A 14,644-nucleotide genomic window follows, 5' to 3' on the forward strand; every position below is an offset into this window, starting at 1 on the left:
CCCGACACGTCATTTAAATGGATTTACACATTTGAAATGGCCAGACACATCATTTAAGTGGATTAACACATTTGATGTGGCCAACCACATCATTTAATTTTGCTTCACACATTTCAAATTACCCACTACATAATTTAAGTGGCCCAACACATCATTAAAAGTGGATTTATACATTTAAAATAGCCTGACACTTCTAAAATGGCTTGACACATTTGAAGTGGCCCGACACATCAGTTGAAGTGGCACGCCACATCATTCAAGTGGCCCAACACATCATTTAAAGTGGAACGACACATTTGAAATGGCCAAACACATCATTTAATCTTGCTTGACACATCATTTCAAGTGGCCCGACACGTCACTTAGAATGGCCCGCTACATCATTTAAGTGGCCCGACACGTCATTTAAAACGGATTTACACATTTGAAGTGTCGCGGCACGTCATTCAAGTGGTACGACACATCATTTAAAGTGGATTAACACATTTGAAGTGACCAACCGCATCATTTAAAGTGACCTGACAACATTTTACCTGGCCCAACACATCATTTAAGTGGATTTACACATTACAAATAATTTCAGTGGTCTGACGTGTAATTTAAAGTGCATTAACACATTTGACGTGGCCAACCACGTCATTTAAAGTGACCTAATATAATTCTACGTGGCCAAACACATTTAATGTTGCTTGACACATCTTTTCAAGTTACCCGCTACATCATTTAAGTGGCCCGACACCTCATTTAAAGTGGATTTATACATTTAAAATGGCCTAACACATCTAAAATGGCTTGACACATTTGATGTGGCCCGACACATCAGTTGAAGTGGCCTGACACATCATTCAAGTGGCCGAACACATCATTTAAAGTGGAACGACAAATTGGAAATGGCCAAACACATCATTTAATGTTGCTTGACACATCATTTCAAGTGGCCCGACACATCACTTAGAATGGCCCGCTACATCATTTAAGTGGCCCGACACGTCATTTAAAACGGATTTACACATTTGAAGTGTCCCAACACATCATTCAAGTGGTACGACACATCATTTAAAGTGGATTAACACATTTGAAGTGACCAACTGCGTCATTTAAAGTGACCTGACAACATTGTATGTGGCCTAACACATCATTTAAGTGGATTTACAAATTTGAATTGTACCTACAAATAATTTCAGTGGTCTGACATGTAATTTAAAGTGCATTAACACATTCGAAGTGGCCAACCACGTCATTTAACGTGACCTAATATAATTGTATGTGGCCCAACACATTTAATTTTGCTTGACACATCATTTAAGTGGCCCGACACCTCATTTAAAGTGGATTTTTACATTTAAAATGGCCTGACACATCTAAAATGGCCTGACACATCTAAAATGGCCCGACACATCAGTTGAAGTGGCCCGCCACATCATTCAAGTGGCCCAACACATCATTTAAAGTGGAACGACACATTGCTTGACACATCAGTTCAAGTGGCTCGCTACATCATTTACGTGGCCCAACACATCTAAAGTGGCCCAACACATCATTTATATGGCATGACACATATTAAAGGGCTCAACACATCATGTAAAGTGGATTTACACAATTGATCTGGACCAACAAATCATTTCAAATGGCTTGACCAATTTGACACAATTAAATCCCGGCACGTCATTCAAGTGGTACGGCACATCATTTAAAGTGGATTAACACATTTGAAGTGACCTGACAACATTTTACGTGGCCCAACACATCATTTAAGTGGATTTACACATTTGAAGTGTACCTACAAATCATTTAAGGGGTCTGACGTGTAATTTAAAGTGCATTAACACATTTGAAGTGACCAACCACGTCATTTAAAGTGACCTAATATAATTTTACGTGGCCCAACACATTTAATTTTGCTTGACACATCAGTTGAAGTGGCCCGCTACATCATTCAAGTGGCCCAACACATCATTTAAAGCGGAACGACACATTTGAAATGGCCAAACACATCAATAAAGTTGTGTGAAGTGGATTTGCACATTTGAAGTGGCCCGACATATTTAAAATCATCATCTAATGTTGCTTGACACACCATTTTAAGTGGATTTACACATTTCACTTGGCCTGACACATCTAAAATGGCTTGACAAATTTGAAATGGCCCGACAAATCAAGTAATCTTGCTTGACACATCAGTTCAAGTGGCTCGCTACATCATTTATGTGGCCCAACACATCATTAAAAAGGCCCAACACATCATTAAAGTGGCCCAACACATCATTTAAAGTGGCTTGACACATTTTAAAGGGCTCAACACATCATATAAAGTGGATTTACACAATTGATCTGGACCAACAAATCATTTCAAATGGTTTGACCAATTTGACACATTTAATTTGGCCCAACATCATTTAAAGTGGCCCAAGATTTCAATTTATGTGGCCTGCTGAAGGCTGGGAATAATACAACTTTCTAGCCAAATGTAGAGCATTTGTTCTTTCAATTTTGACATAAAAATGTACTGCATTCAATTGCATATCTTCTACACTTTATCAGATTATGCAACAAGCATTTTTTTTAAATCATCAATAATTAATAGTTGAATATCTTGACTTATGATTTCAAACCAAGTTATCCATCAATCCGTATTAAAAAAAAAAAAATATATATATATATATATATATATATATATATATATATATATATATATATATATATATATATATATATATATATATATATATAACAATCAAACGTAACTGCCGATGCATATTTTGCACAACAAGGCTATTATAGGCTATGTTTATGTTCATATATATTGGCTGAGGGCAGCCATGTTTGGGACGTGGCCAGCAATAAGAAAACAATATATTATGCAACATCTTAATCTTAAAGACTTAGAAATATTTTAATGTATAAAAAAATGTATATGTAATACTAAATTGTAATATTGCCTTGATGATAGTGTAAGTTTTGCATTATTTTTATTGACAGTTAAAAGACAAACGACAACAACTTTATATCCTAAATATTACATATTATCTATACATTCTGGTTTCTCTTTATAGTTGATCAATTTCAAAATAAAGTGTTGGTAATTAAAAAAAGGTGAATAGCCAACCCACAACAGTACATCAGGTAAATAAAAGATACAAAATAATGTGGGATAAAGTGGATAAAGCCTGGTTCCATGTGTGCAGTATTGTTAATAATAATAATAATAACATATCATATACCGAAATAACACAATAATAACATACTTATAATATATAGATATGATCGTAATAAAATATGAAAAATAGCTACCCTTTCACAAACTTAGAATGTGGATTTTTTTAGTTTTTGCATTGCGTTTTATGAAAAAAAATCTTAATTTCCGAATAAATGGTAAATAATAATAATGATAATAATAATGGATTCAATTTTATATCGCACTTTTTTATTATTAGATACTCAAAGCGCTCACAGAGAAGTGGGAACCCATCATTCATTCACACATGGTGGTGGTAAGCTACATTTGTAGCCACAGCTGCCCTGGGGTAGACTGACGGAAGTGAGGCTGCCAGTTTGCGCCTACGGCCCCTCCGACCACCACCTACCATTCATTCAACATTCATTCACCAGTGTGAGCGGCACCGGGGGCAAGGGTGAAGTGTCCTGCCCATGGACACAACGGCAGCGATTTGGATGTCAAGAGGCGGGGAGCGAACCTGCAACCCTCAGGTTTCTGGCACGGCCGCTCTACCCACTACGCCATACCGCCCGGGGTTTCAACTTTGCGCCTATAACAATCCGGATGGTTCTTTTCCTCTTTGGTCCGGAGGACACGACGTCCACAGTTTCCAAAAACAATTTGAAATGTGGACTCGTCAGACCACAGAACACTTTTCCACTTTGTATCAGTCCATCTTAGATAAGCTCAGGCCCAGCGAAGCCGACGGCGTTTCTGGGTGTTGTTGATAAACGGTTTTCGCCTTGCATAGGAGAGTTTTAACTTGCACTTACAGATGTAGCGACCAACTGTAGTTACTGACAGTGGGTTTCTGAAGTGTTCCTGAGCCTGCGTGGTGATATCCTTTACACACTGATGTCACTTGTTGATGTAGTACAGCCTGAGGGATCAAAGGTCACAGGCTTAGCTGCTTACGTGCAGTGATTTCTCCAGATTCTCTGAACCCTTTGATGATATTACGGACCGTAGATGGTGAAATCCCTAAATTCCTCGCAATAGCTGGTTGAGAAAGGTTTTTCTTAAACCGTTCAACAATTTGCTCACACATTTGTTGACAAAGTGGTGACCCTCGCCCCATCCTTGTTTGTGAATGACTGAGCATTTCATGGAATCGACTTTTATACCCAATCATGGCACCCACCTGTTCCCAATTTGCCTGCTCACCTGTGGGATGTTCCAAATAAGTGTTTGATGAGCATTCCTCAACTTTATCAGTATTTATTGCCACCTTTCCCAACTTCTTTGTCACGTGTTGCTGGCATCAAATTCTAAAGTTAATGATTATTTGCAAAAAAAAAAAAAGTTTATCAGTTTAAACATCAAATATGTTGTCTTTGTAGCATATTCAACTGAATATGGGTTGAAAAGGATTTGCAAATCATTGTATTCCGTTTATATTTACATCTAACACAATTCCCCAACTCATATGGAAACGGGGTTTGTAATTGTATTTTACTTTGTGGTGGATATGGATAAAAGGTTCAATGCCCATTCTGTATATAAATAGGAGTAACACGGCGCATTATGGTTGCCATGTTGTCAGAGAGAGAAGTGAACGTGAAGTGGTTTAAAACAAATTGCTGACACAGCAGAGAGAGACCTCAGTCAATAACATGCAGTCGTCAGCACGGACCTTCGCTAATTTGTTAGTCCGACCGCAGAAAAAAATGAGTGCTTGGAAAGGAAACAAGAGCAAAACCCAACTGCTTTGGGTGAGGAGGCAGCAAGGAGGCGAGTCAAACAAAATGCAAAGAAGTGACGGCTAAACGAGTTGCAGTTGATTATCAGCCAAAAAGACTTGGAGCCAAGAGAAGATGAAAGTGGGAGGAACAAAGAATAAGATTGAAAGAAAAAGAAGAGTTTGATTTCTGCAGCAAAACTTGGTAAAGCAAAAACAAAGCTTTGCTTTCCCTCCAGAGCTGCAGGTCAGCAAACACGAGCATGACCACACTCCATGGAGGTGTTGCCGGGTAGGGGGTCATGTTCCTTGGGGGCCGCGGGGACTCACTGGCTGAAACAAGCGCCATTGATTGGCCCGAAGCAGGAGATCAATCGACATGGCCGCGGGCGCCACAAAAGAAGAAAAGGCCTCTCGCTCGCTCTTACCCAGAAACCTCGGCTCTTATGAAGGCCATTGATCGAGCAGACGCTGCTGTGATTACAAAGCAATCTTAGCTTGATCTTTCAAGGAGAAACACTGAGAGGCTTTGAGGTCCTTCTGACTTCTGTGTCAAACTCAAGGCCCCAGGGACCGTCTGACCCGCCACCTCATTTAAAGTGGCCTGCCATATCATTTAAGTGGCCCGGCACCTAATTTCCTGTGGCACGACATAATTAAAATGGCTTGTCACATCATTTAAAGGCCTACTGAAATGAATTTTTTTTATTTAAACGGGGATAGCAGATCTATTCTATGTGTCATACTTGATCATTTCGCGATATTGCCATATTTTTGCTGAAAGGATTTAGTATAGAACGACGACGATAAAGATTGCAACTTTTGGTATCTGATAAAAAAAAAGGCTTGCCCCTACCGGAAGTAGCGTGACGTAGTCAGTTGAACATATACGCAAAGTTCCCTATTGTTTACAATGATGGCCGCATGAAGTGAGAGAGATTCGGACCAAGAAAGCGACAATTTCCCCATTAATTTGAGCGAGGATGAAAGATTTGTGGATGAGTAAAGTGCAAGTGAAGGACTAGTGGGGAGTTGAAGCTATTCAGATAGGGAAGATGCTGTGAGAGCCGGGGGTGACCTGATATTCAGCTGGGAATGACTACAACAGTAAATAAACACAAGACATATATATATAGTCTATTAGCCACAACACAACCAGGCTTATATTTAATATGCCACAAATTAATCCTGCATAAAAACACCTGCGTCTTTGTTATGCTAGCTCCTAGCTCCTCTGCTAGCTCCTAGCTCCATAGAACACGCCAATACAATTCAAACACCTGATCAACACACACAATCACTCAGCCCAAAAGACCGTTCACCTAACCCAAGGTTCATAAAGCTTATATATTTTAAAAAAGTTACGTACATACGCAAAAAAAAGTTGCGCACATACGGTCAAGCGATCAAATGTTTAGAAGCCAAAGCTGCATACTCACAGTAGCACGTCTGCGTCTTTGTCATCCAAATCAAAGTAATCCTGGTAAGAGTCTGTGTTGTCCCAGTTCTCTACAGGCGTCTGTGTATCGAAGTCAAAAGTCCTCCTGGTTAGAGTCTCTGTTATCCGAGTTCTTCCATCTTGACTGCATCTTTCGGGAATGTAAACAAAGAAGCGCCGGCTGTGTACTGTTGTTGCTGACTACGTTCGAAAAATACGTCCATTTCGCACCGACAACTTTCTTCTTTGCTTGCTCAGCTTCCTTCTCCATAATGCAATGAACATGATTGCAACAGATTCACGAACACAGATGTCCAGAATACTGTGGAATTATGAAATGAAAACAGAGCTTTTTCGTATTGGCTTCAATGTGGAAGGCATACCCGTGTTCCCCGGGCTACGTCACGCGCATACGTCATCCTCAGAGGCGTTTCGAACCGGAAGTTTAGCGGCAAATTTAAAATGTCACTTTATAAGTTAACCCGGCCGTATTGGCATGTGTTATAATGTGAAGATTTCATCATTGATATATAAACTATCAGACTGCGTGGTCGGTAGTAGTGGCTTTCAGTAGGCCTTTAAGTGGCCCGACACATCATTTGAAATGGAGTGACGGATTTGATTAGACTCGCCACGTCATTAAGGTGGCCCGCCACATCAATAAAGTGACCTGACACGTTATTTTATGTGACCCGACATGTGATTTAATTTAGTCCGGCACATCATTTTTTGTTGCTTGACACATCATTTTAACTCACCCGCCAAATCATTGATGTGGCCCGCGGCATCATTAAAAATGGCCCAACACGTCAATCAAGGTGGCCCGACACGTCCATCAAAATAGCCTGACACACCATTTATAGTCGCTCGACACGTCATTTAAGGTGGACCTGTACGTAATTTAAGGTGGACCTGCACGTCATTTAAGGTGGACCTGCACCTCATTTAAGGTGGACCTGCACGTCATTTAAGGTGGACCTGCACCTCATTTAAGGTGGACCTGCACCTCATTTAAGGTGGACCTGCACCTCATTTAATGTGGACCTGCACCTCATTTAAGGTGGACCTGCACCTCATTTAATGTGGACCTGCACCTCATTTAAGGTGGACCTGAATGTCATTTAATGTGGACCTGCACCTCATTTAATGTGGACCTGCATGTCATTTAAGGTGGACCTGCACCTCATTTAATGTGGACCTGCACCTCATTTAAGGTGGACCTGCACCTCATTTAATGTGGACCTGCACCTCATTTAAGGTGGACCTGAATGTCATTTAATGTGGACCTGCACCTCATTTAATGTGGACCTGCATGTCATTTAAGGTGGACCTGCACCTCATTTAATGTGGACCTGCATGTCATTTAATGTGGACCTGCATGTCATTTAAGGTGGACCTGAATGTCATTTAATGTGGACCTGCACCTCATTTAATGTGGACCTGCATGTCATTTAATGTGGACCTGCATGTCATTTAAGGTGGACCTGCACCTCATTTAATGTGGACCTGAATGTCATTTAATGTGGACCTGCACCTCATTTAATGTGGACCTGCATGTCATTTAATGTGGACCTGCATGTCATTTAATGTGGACCTGCATGTCATTTAAGGTGGACCTGCACCTCATTTAAGGTGAACCTGCACCTCATTTAATGTGGACCTGCATGTCATTTAAGGTGGACCTGCACCTCATTTAAGGTGAACCTGCACCTCATTTAATGTGACCCGACATGTGATATAATTTAGTCCGGCACATAATTTTAACCTGCCCGCCAAATCATTGAAGTGGCTCACCACATCATTGAAAATAGCCCGACATCATTTATAGTAGCCGGACATATCATTGAATGTGGCCTGACACACAATTTAGAATAGCCCAACACGTCAATCAAGGTGGCCCGACATATATATATATATATATATATATATTCAAATTCATGCAAATATACATATACACATATGATGAGCTTCAAGAGGTAGTCAGCTGAAATAGTTTTCACTTCACATGTGTGCTTGAAGCCCATCGAGAGAATGCCAAGAGTGTGCAAAGCAGTAATCAGAGCAAAGGGTGGCTATTTTGAAGAAACTAGAATACAAAACATGTTTTCAGTTATTTCACCTTTTTTTCTTGTTAAGTACATAACTCCACATGTGTTCATTCATAGTTGTGATGCCTTCAGTGACAATCTACAATGTAAATAGTCATGAAAATAAAGAAAACACATTGAATGAGAAGGTGTGTCCAAACTGTTGGCCTGCACTGTGTGTGTATATATATATATATATATATATATATATATATATATATATATATATATATATATATATATATATATATATATATATATATATATATATATATATATATATATACACAGTATATATAGCCCAATGTGTCTCCCAAGTCAAAAAATATGGACACCCCTGATTTAGACAAAAATGCATGTTGACTCATGTTCAGTCCAAAATCGACAGAGCTTTACAAGCTGTACACTGACTACTCTAAAGTAAATCAAAGATTAATGCCCCTTTCCCATCAAAAACAGGTGCCTCTGTGGCTATGGCACCCTGAAGGCAGATGCTACTTGTTGTACAACTATATATACACTAAACACCAGCATTGCTACTGTGCTCCAAGACAAGATTATAATAATCACTATCTCATTGGCTAATACGGCTAGCTTTTTTTCTTATTAAACGGGCTCATCGCGCACTAAGCCGAGTTTGTCTCCACACACAGTAGGCCTGAACTGTGTGCACCAGTGACTCACGTGCATTCGCTGAAGAAAGGCAGGAAGGTTGCCAGGAAGCAAACGCGTCCCCGTATTTATGACAACTGACTGATCTTACCCTCAGGAGAACAAAACAAATGAAATATGAGGCGCGTAAAAGGTGCAACGACATTAAAAAAAAAAACGCCAGTCTTGGGGCGCTTGCTCATAAAAGAGGAGCCCCTAATGTTAAAAGAGGAGCCCCTAATGGGAAAAGGCAGTGCAGTATCCCATGCATGGTGTATGGTTGCTACGGTAACCATGGTGGCTTGGCTTGTTTGGAACACGCGTGGCCTATACAAAGTCACATCACATGTTTGCACAATTCAACACAACAATACATCATGTATCATATAAGGCACCTTCAAGACACTCAGAAGCAGTTGGAAAAATGCACTGAAACAGTTAAAAACACACACTACCGCTCAAAAGTTTGGGGTCACCCAAACAACTTTGTGGAATAGCCTTCATTTCTAAGAACAAGAATAGACTGTCGAGTTTTAGATGAAAGTTCTCTTTTTCTGGCCATTTTGAGCGTTTAGTTGACCCCACAAATGTGATGCTCCAGAAACTCAATCTGCTCAAAGGAAGGTCAGTTTTGTAGCTTCTGTAAAGAGCTAAACTGTTTTCAGGTGTGTGAACATGATTGCACAAGGGTTTTCTAATCATCAATTAGCCTTCTGAGCCAATGAGCAAACACATTGTACCATTAGAACACTGGAGTGATAGTTGCTGGAAATGGGCCTCTATACACCTATGTAGATATTGCACCAAAAACCAGACATTTGCAGCTAGAATAGTCATTTACCACATTAGCAATGTATAGAGTGTATTTCTTTAAAGTTAAGACTAGTTTAGAGTTATCTTCATTTAAAAGTACAGTGCTTTTCCTTCAAAAATAAGGACATTTCAATTTGACCCCAAACTTTTGAACGGTAGTGTAAGCATAAACACATTAACATGTCAAAAAAAGGAGTAGGAAGAAGCAGAACACATCTAATGATAATCATTGTATTATGGATTAACTCACTCTCAACTTTTTTTTGTTGTTGCTTTGCCCGAGTCACCACTGCTCTATTATTTATTAGCCTTACTTGTTTATATCTTTAGTTCAAGGGTGTCGAACGTACGGCCCGTGGGCCGGTTCAGGTTTAATCCGGGCCGCGGGATGAGTTTGCTATGTATATAAATGAGCCGGAATTTTTGAATGAAAGAAACAGTTGTATCTAAATGTGTCCACTAGATGTCACAATAGCAATTCTTTGCATCTTTGTAAATGATGCTACATATGTAGAAAAAATAAATCACATGTTAGTTAGTGCACCAGTCGTGGAAAATTATCAAACTACATAAATAATAGGGTTGTGAATCTTTGGGTGTCCCACGATTCGATTCAATATCGATTCTTGGGGTCACGATTCGATTCAAAATCGTTTTTTTTTTGTTCAATTCAACACGATTCTCGATTCAAAAACGATTTTTTTCCCGATTCAAAAGGATTTTCTATTCATTCAATACATAGATTTCAGCAGGATCTACCCCAGTCTGCTGACATGCAAGCAGAGTAGTAGATTTTTGTAAAAAGCTTTTATAATTGTAAAGGACAATGTTTTATCAACTGATTGCAATAATGTACATTTGTTTGAACTATTAAATGAACCAAAAATATGACTTATTTTATCTTTGTGAAAATATTGGACACAGTGTGTTGTCAAGCTTATGAGATGCGATGCAAGTGTAAGCCACTGTGACACTATTGTTCTTTTTTATTTTATTTTTTATAAATGTCTAATGAGGGTTTTTTTAATCACTGCTATGTTGAAATTGTAACTAATATTGATACTGTTGTTGATAATATTAATTTTTGTTTCACTACTTTTGGTTTGTTCTGTGTCGTGTTTGTGTCTCCTCTCAATTGTTCTGTTTATTGCAGTTCTGAGTGTTGCTGGGTCGGGTTTGGTTTTGGAATTGGATTGCATTGTTATGGTATTGCTGTGTATTGTTTTGTTGGAGTGATTAATTTAAAAAAAATAAAAAATAGATTTTTAAAAAATGAGAATCGATTCTGAATCGCACAACGTGAGAATCGCGATTCGAATTCGAATCGATTTCTTCCCACCCCCCCTAATAAATAACATACTGTAATTTGATTTTGATAATTTTTTTTTTACCTCGATAGATTGAAAATGAACACCAAAGAGTTGACTGATGAACATTTTCACATCATGTATTCAGAAAGTATAAATAATGACAAATACAGATGGAATACTATTAACTGCAACATGTAAGTGTAAAAAAACAACAACATTATGATTTGTACATTGTCAGAATGTGCTTGTTCTATTTTTAAACAAAGAAAACAATCTCACCCTGGACATAAACTTTTTGAACTGCTGCCCTCGGGCAGGAGATAGACAATAAAATGCCGGACAAACAGACTTAAGAACACTATTTTTCCCGAGAGCAATAGTGTCGCTGAACACAAGACGACAATAATGACTGTGCATGTGTGCTTGCTATTTTTATGTATTTTTATCTATGTTCTTACGGTTGTATGTGTTATGAATTTGCACTAAATTAGTTTTGCTTACAATTTCGTCGTACAATGTACAATGACAATAACGACATATTCTATTCTATTGCTGGTTACTGGGGTTCAATCCCCACCTTCTACCATCCTAGTCACGTCCGTTGTGTCCTTGGGCAAGACACCTCACCCTTGCTCCTGATGGCTGCTGGTTAGCGCCTTGCATGGCAGCTCCCGCCATCAGTGTGTGAACGTGTGTGTGAACGGGTGAAATGTGGAAATAGTGTCAAAGCGCTTTGAGTACCTTGAAGGTAGAAAAGCGCTATACAAGTATAACCCATTTATCATTATTCTAAACCAGGGGTGTCAATCAAACGTACGGCCCGTGGGCCGGATCAGGCCCCCGAACAAGTTTTATCCGGCCCGCGGGATAAGTTTGCTAAATATAAAAATGAGCCGAAATTTTGGAATGAAAGAAACCGCCGTTCTAAATGTGTCCACTAGATGTCGCAATAGCAATTCTTTGTATCATTGGGGATGATGCTACATATGTAAAAAAAAAAAGAAGAAGTAACCACATGATGTGAGTGCACCAGTCCAGGAAAATGATCAAACTACATGAATAACATGATTTTGATATTATTTTTTTTATCTCGATAGATTGAAAATCAACACCAATGATTTGACTGATGAATATTATCACATAATTTATTCAGAAAGTATAAATAATGACAAATAAAGATAGAATACTGTTAACCACAACATGTAAGTGTAAAAAAAAAAACCAACAACATTATGATTTGTACATTTTCAGAATGTGCTTGTTCTATTTATAAAAAAAAAAGAAAACAATCTGAAGTTGTTGTAGTAGAATTTCTGACCTTTTGACCTATATTTCTTGTCTTTTAAGAATGTCCGCTCATTTTCAATACTCTTGTATTTTTGTGCCATTGAATGGACCAGTTGTGGGACAAAAGTGAATATTAAGTCGTGCCAACCTGTCTACAGAATGTGTTGACTGTCTCAAGGATTCGAGTTGTTATGGAACAGATAGGAAAAGCAAAACAAGACATTGACGCATTTGATAAGGAACGATGACGCACAACAGACATATAAATGAATGGCAGAAGACCGGAACTCGGGGGTGATTTTGGCTTGTGTGTGTCTTGTTGGCTCCGGAGTAACTTGTGGTTTGTCTGCACGACCAACTCAATTCAACCTGCACTTCTGATAATGGGTAAATAAATTTGTTGTACTAAACTACTTTTGTTGCCTGCTTAAGCTTCGGACAATCCACTACATTGTCTTTATTTTTAAGTTATCGTGCCGTGATTTTACCAGTCCGGCCCACTTGGGAGTAGATTTTCCTCCATGTGGCCCCCGATCTAAAATGAGTTTGACACCCCTGTTCTAAACAAAGAAAACAATCTGAAGTCGTCTTTATTTTGAAGTTATCGTGCCGTGACTGTACCCGTCCGGCCCACTTGGGGAGTAGATTTTTCCCCACACCCCTGCTTTAGTTCATGGTTAATATTCATTTTCACATTGAACAAGAGAGCACAGCCTACCAAGTCAAACCATTAAAGCTGGTGTTGTTATTGTATGATCCTCCAGTTTATTGATTAAAAATTCCATTTAAAAACTGTCCCTACTCCTTTTTCGGACATGTCGGATTGCGCAAACCATACCACATGTTGGCGTGTGTGGGAAAAAAAATGGTGCGCACTAGAATGAATAGAATAGATGCAGAAATGCGCACGGAAGAACGCACCACCCACTGCGCAGCAGCCCGCCGAGCGCGCACCGGCACTTACCGCAGTAGAGCACCATGAGCGCGGTGAGCAGCACAAAAGCCCAGAAAGTTGACGACATCCTCGGCCAGCGACAGGCGTCTTGGCGTCTGGTCACCGGGGCCATGAAAGAGAACACAAAGACGAGAAGACCAGTTCCAAAAAGGAAGAAGAAGAAGAAGCTCACAATCCAACTGGGACTCTAATGAGGCGCATTTCTCCGTGCGTTAAGAGGAGGGGGGGAAAAAAAGATCAGGGTTTGCTAAGAAAATGTCACATCCTCCATGGAGAGAAAAAAAAAAAGAAAGAAAAAAAAAAAAAAAAAAAAAAGGTCTCCTTGTTTAGGGCGCTAAATGTTAATCCTGGTGGTATTTCACCTGCGGGAGGACGCGCCGGTGTGTGGCTGCTCCAAGTCTTCAATCATCGATACCGCAGCGTCGTAAAAGACGTGAGGTGCACCTGTGCAGGCTGCTGGTGTTCATCCACGCAGCCTCTCAAGCCCTGCTGGCAAAAGCCCACACCCCCTTTAGAAAGAAAAAAAAAAAAAAAAAAAAAAAAAAAAATCCTACTTTACGCACCCAGGAAGGAAAGTGATCACCGCATGCAAGACGGCGCGTCACGCAGGACAGAGTGAGTGGGGGAAAGCACGTTGAAATGTTATAATCGATACGTCATAGGAATAAGTCCCGTGAGATTGCAGTGCATGGCGGGAAAGAAATCAAAAATGATGACATGTTACACATTACAGGTGTTCATTGATGTTGGATTGTGCAGTCAATAGTGGGGAGGATTGATGGGGGTTTTTTTTTTTTTTTCTTCTTCTTTTTTTGGAGCCTCGTAAACATAATCATGACAGTAAATCTGCATTTTAGCGTGGCTGGAGTGCTGTTTTATTCAGCCAAATGGGATGAGATTAGCCATAAATTAGTGGAGTGAACTAGCCTGAGAGTGCGGCGTCTTTTACAGGTGCTTATAAATGACAATTTATTTCATGAATAATGCATGTTTAATCAATTCGTAGCTGAAAGATTCACATGTGGTTGATTTTTAAAGGGGAAAATGCACTGTTTTGGGAATTTTAGCCCATCATTTCAGAAAAAATTGACATTTTTCTAATTTTTTCATGCATTCTAAGTCGTAATATACGGCAAGTAAGAGGTGGCTAATAAAACACTCCAACATAAACAAAAAAACAACAATGCGCCATTTACTGTACATGTCAT

General features: G+C 39.4%; 1 protein-coding gene across 8 annotated transcripts in view; it reads right to left on the bottom strand.

The window, feature by feature from the left end:
- The window catches only part of tafa5a (TAFA chemokine like family member 5a), a 684,328-nt gene that overhangs the window by 431,654 nt on the left and 238,030 nt on the right, over window positions 1-14,644 (bottom strand). For 4 of the 8 annotated variants that reach the window (XM_062064578.1, XM_062064576.1, XM_062064575.1 and 1 more), the window contains one exon: window positions 13,446-13,531. In XM_062064578.1, the coding sequence (XP_061920562.1) occupies window positions 13,446-13,531 (86 nt within the window). Of the gene's footprint in view, window positions 1-13,445; window positions 13,532-13,798; window positions 13,946-14,644 lie in introns of all 8 variants that reach the window. The other 4 variants (XM_062064579.1, XM_062064581.1, XM_062064580.1 and 1 more) reach the window with 3 other exon arrangements.

The sequence above is a fragment of the Entelurus aequoreus genome, linkage group LG12, assembly GCF_033978785.1.
Source record: "Entelurus aequoreus isolate RoL-2023_Sb linkage group LG12, RoL_Eaeq_v1.1, whole genome shotgun sequence".
Lineage (NCBI taxonomy): Eukaryota > Metazoa > Chordata > Actinopteri > Syngnathiformes > Syngnathidae > Entelurus > Entelurus aequoreus.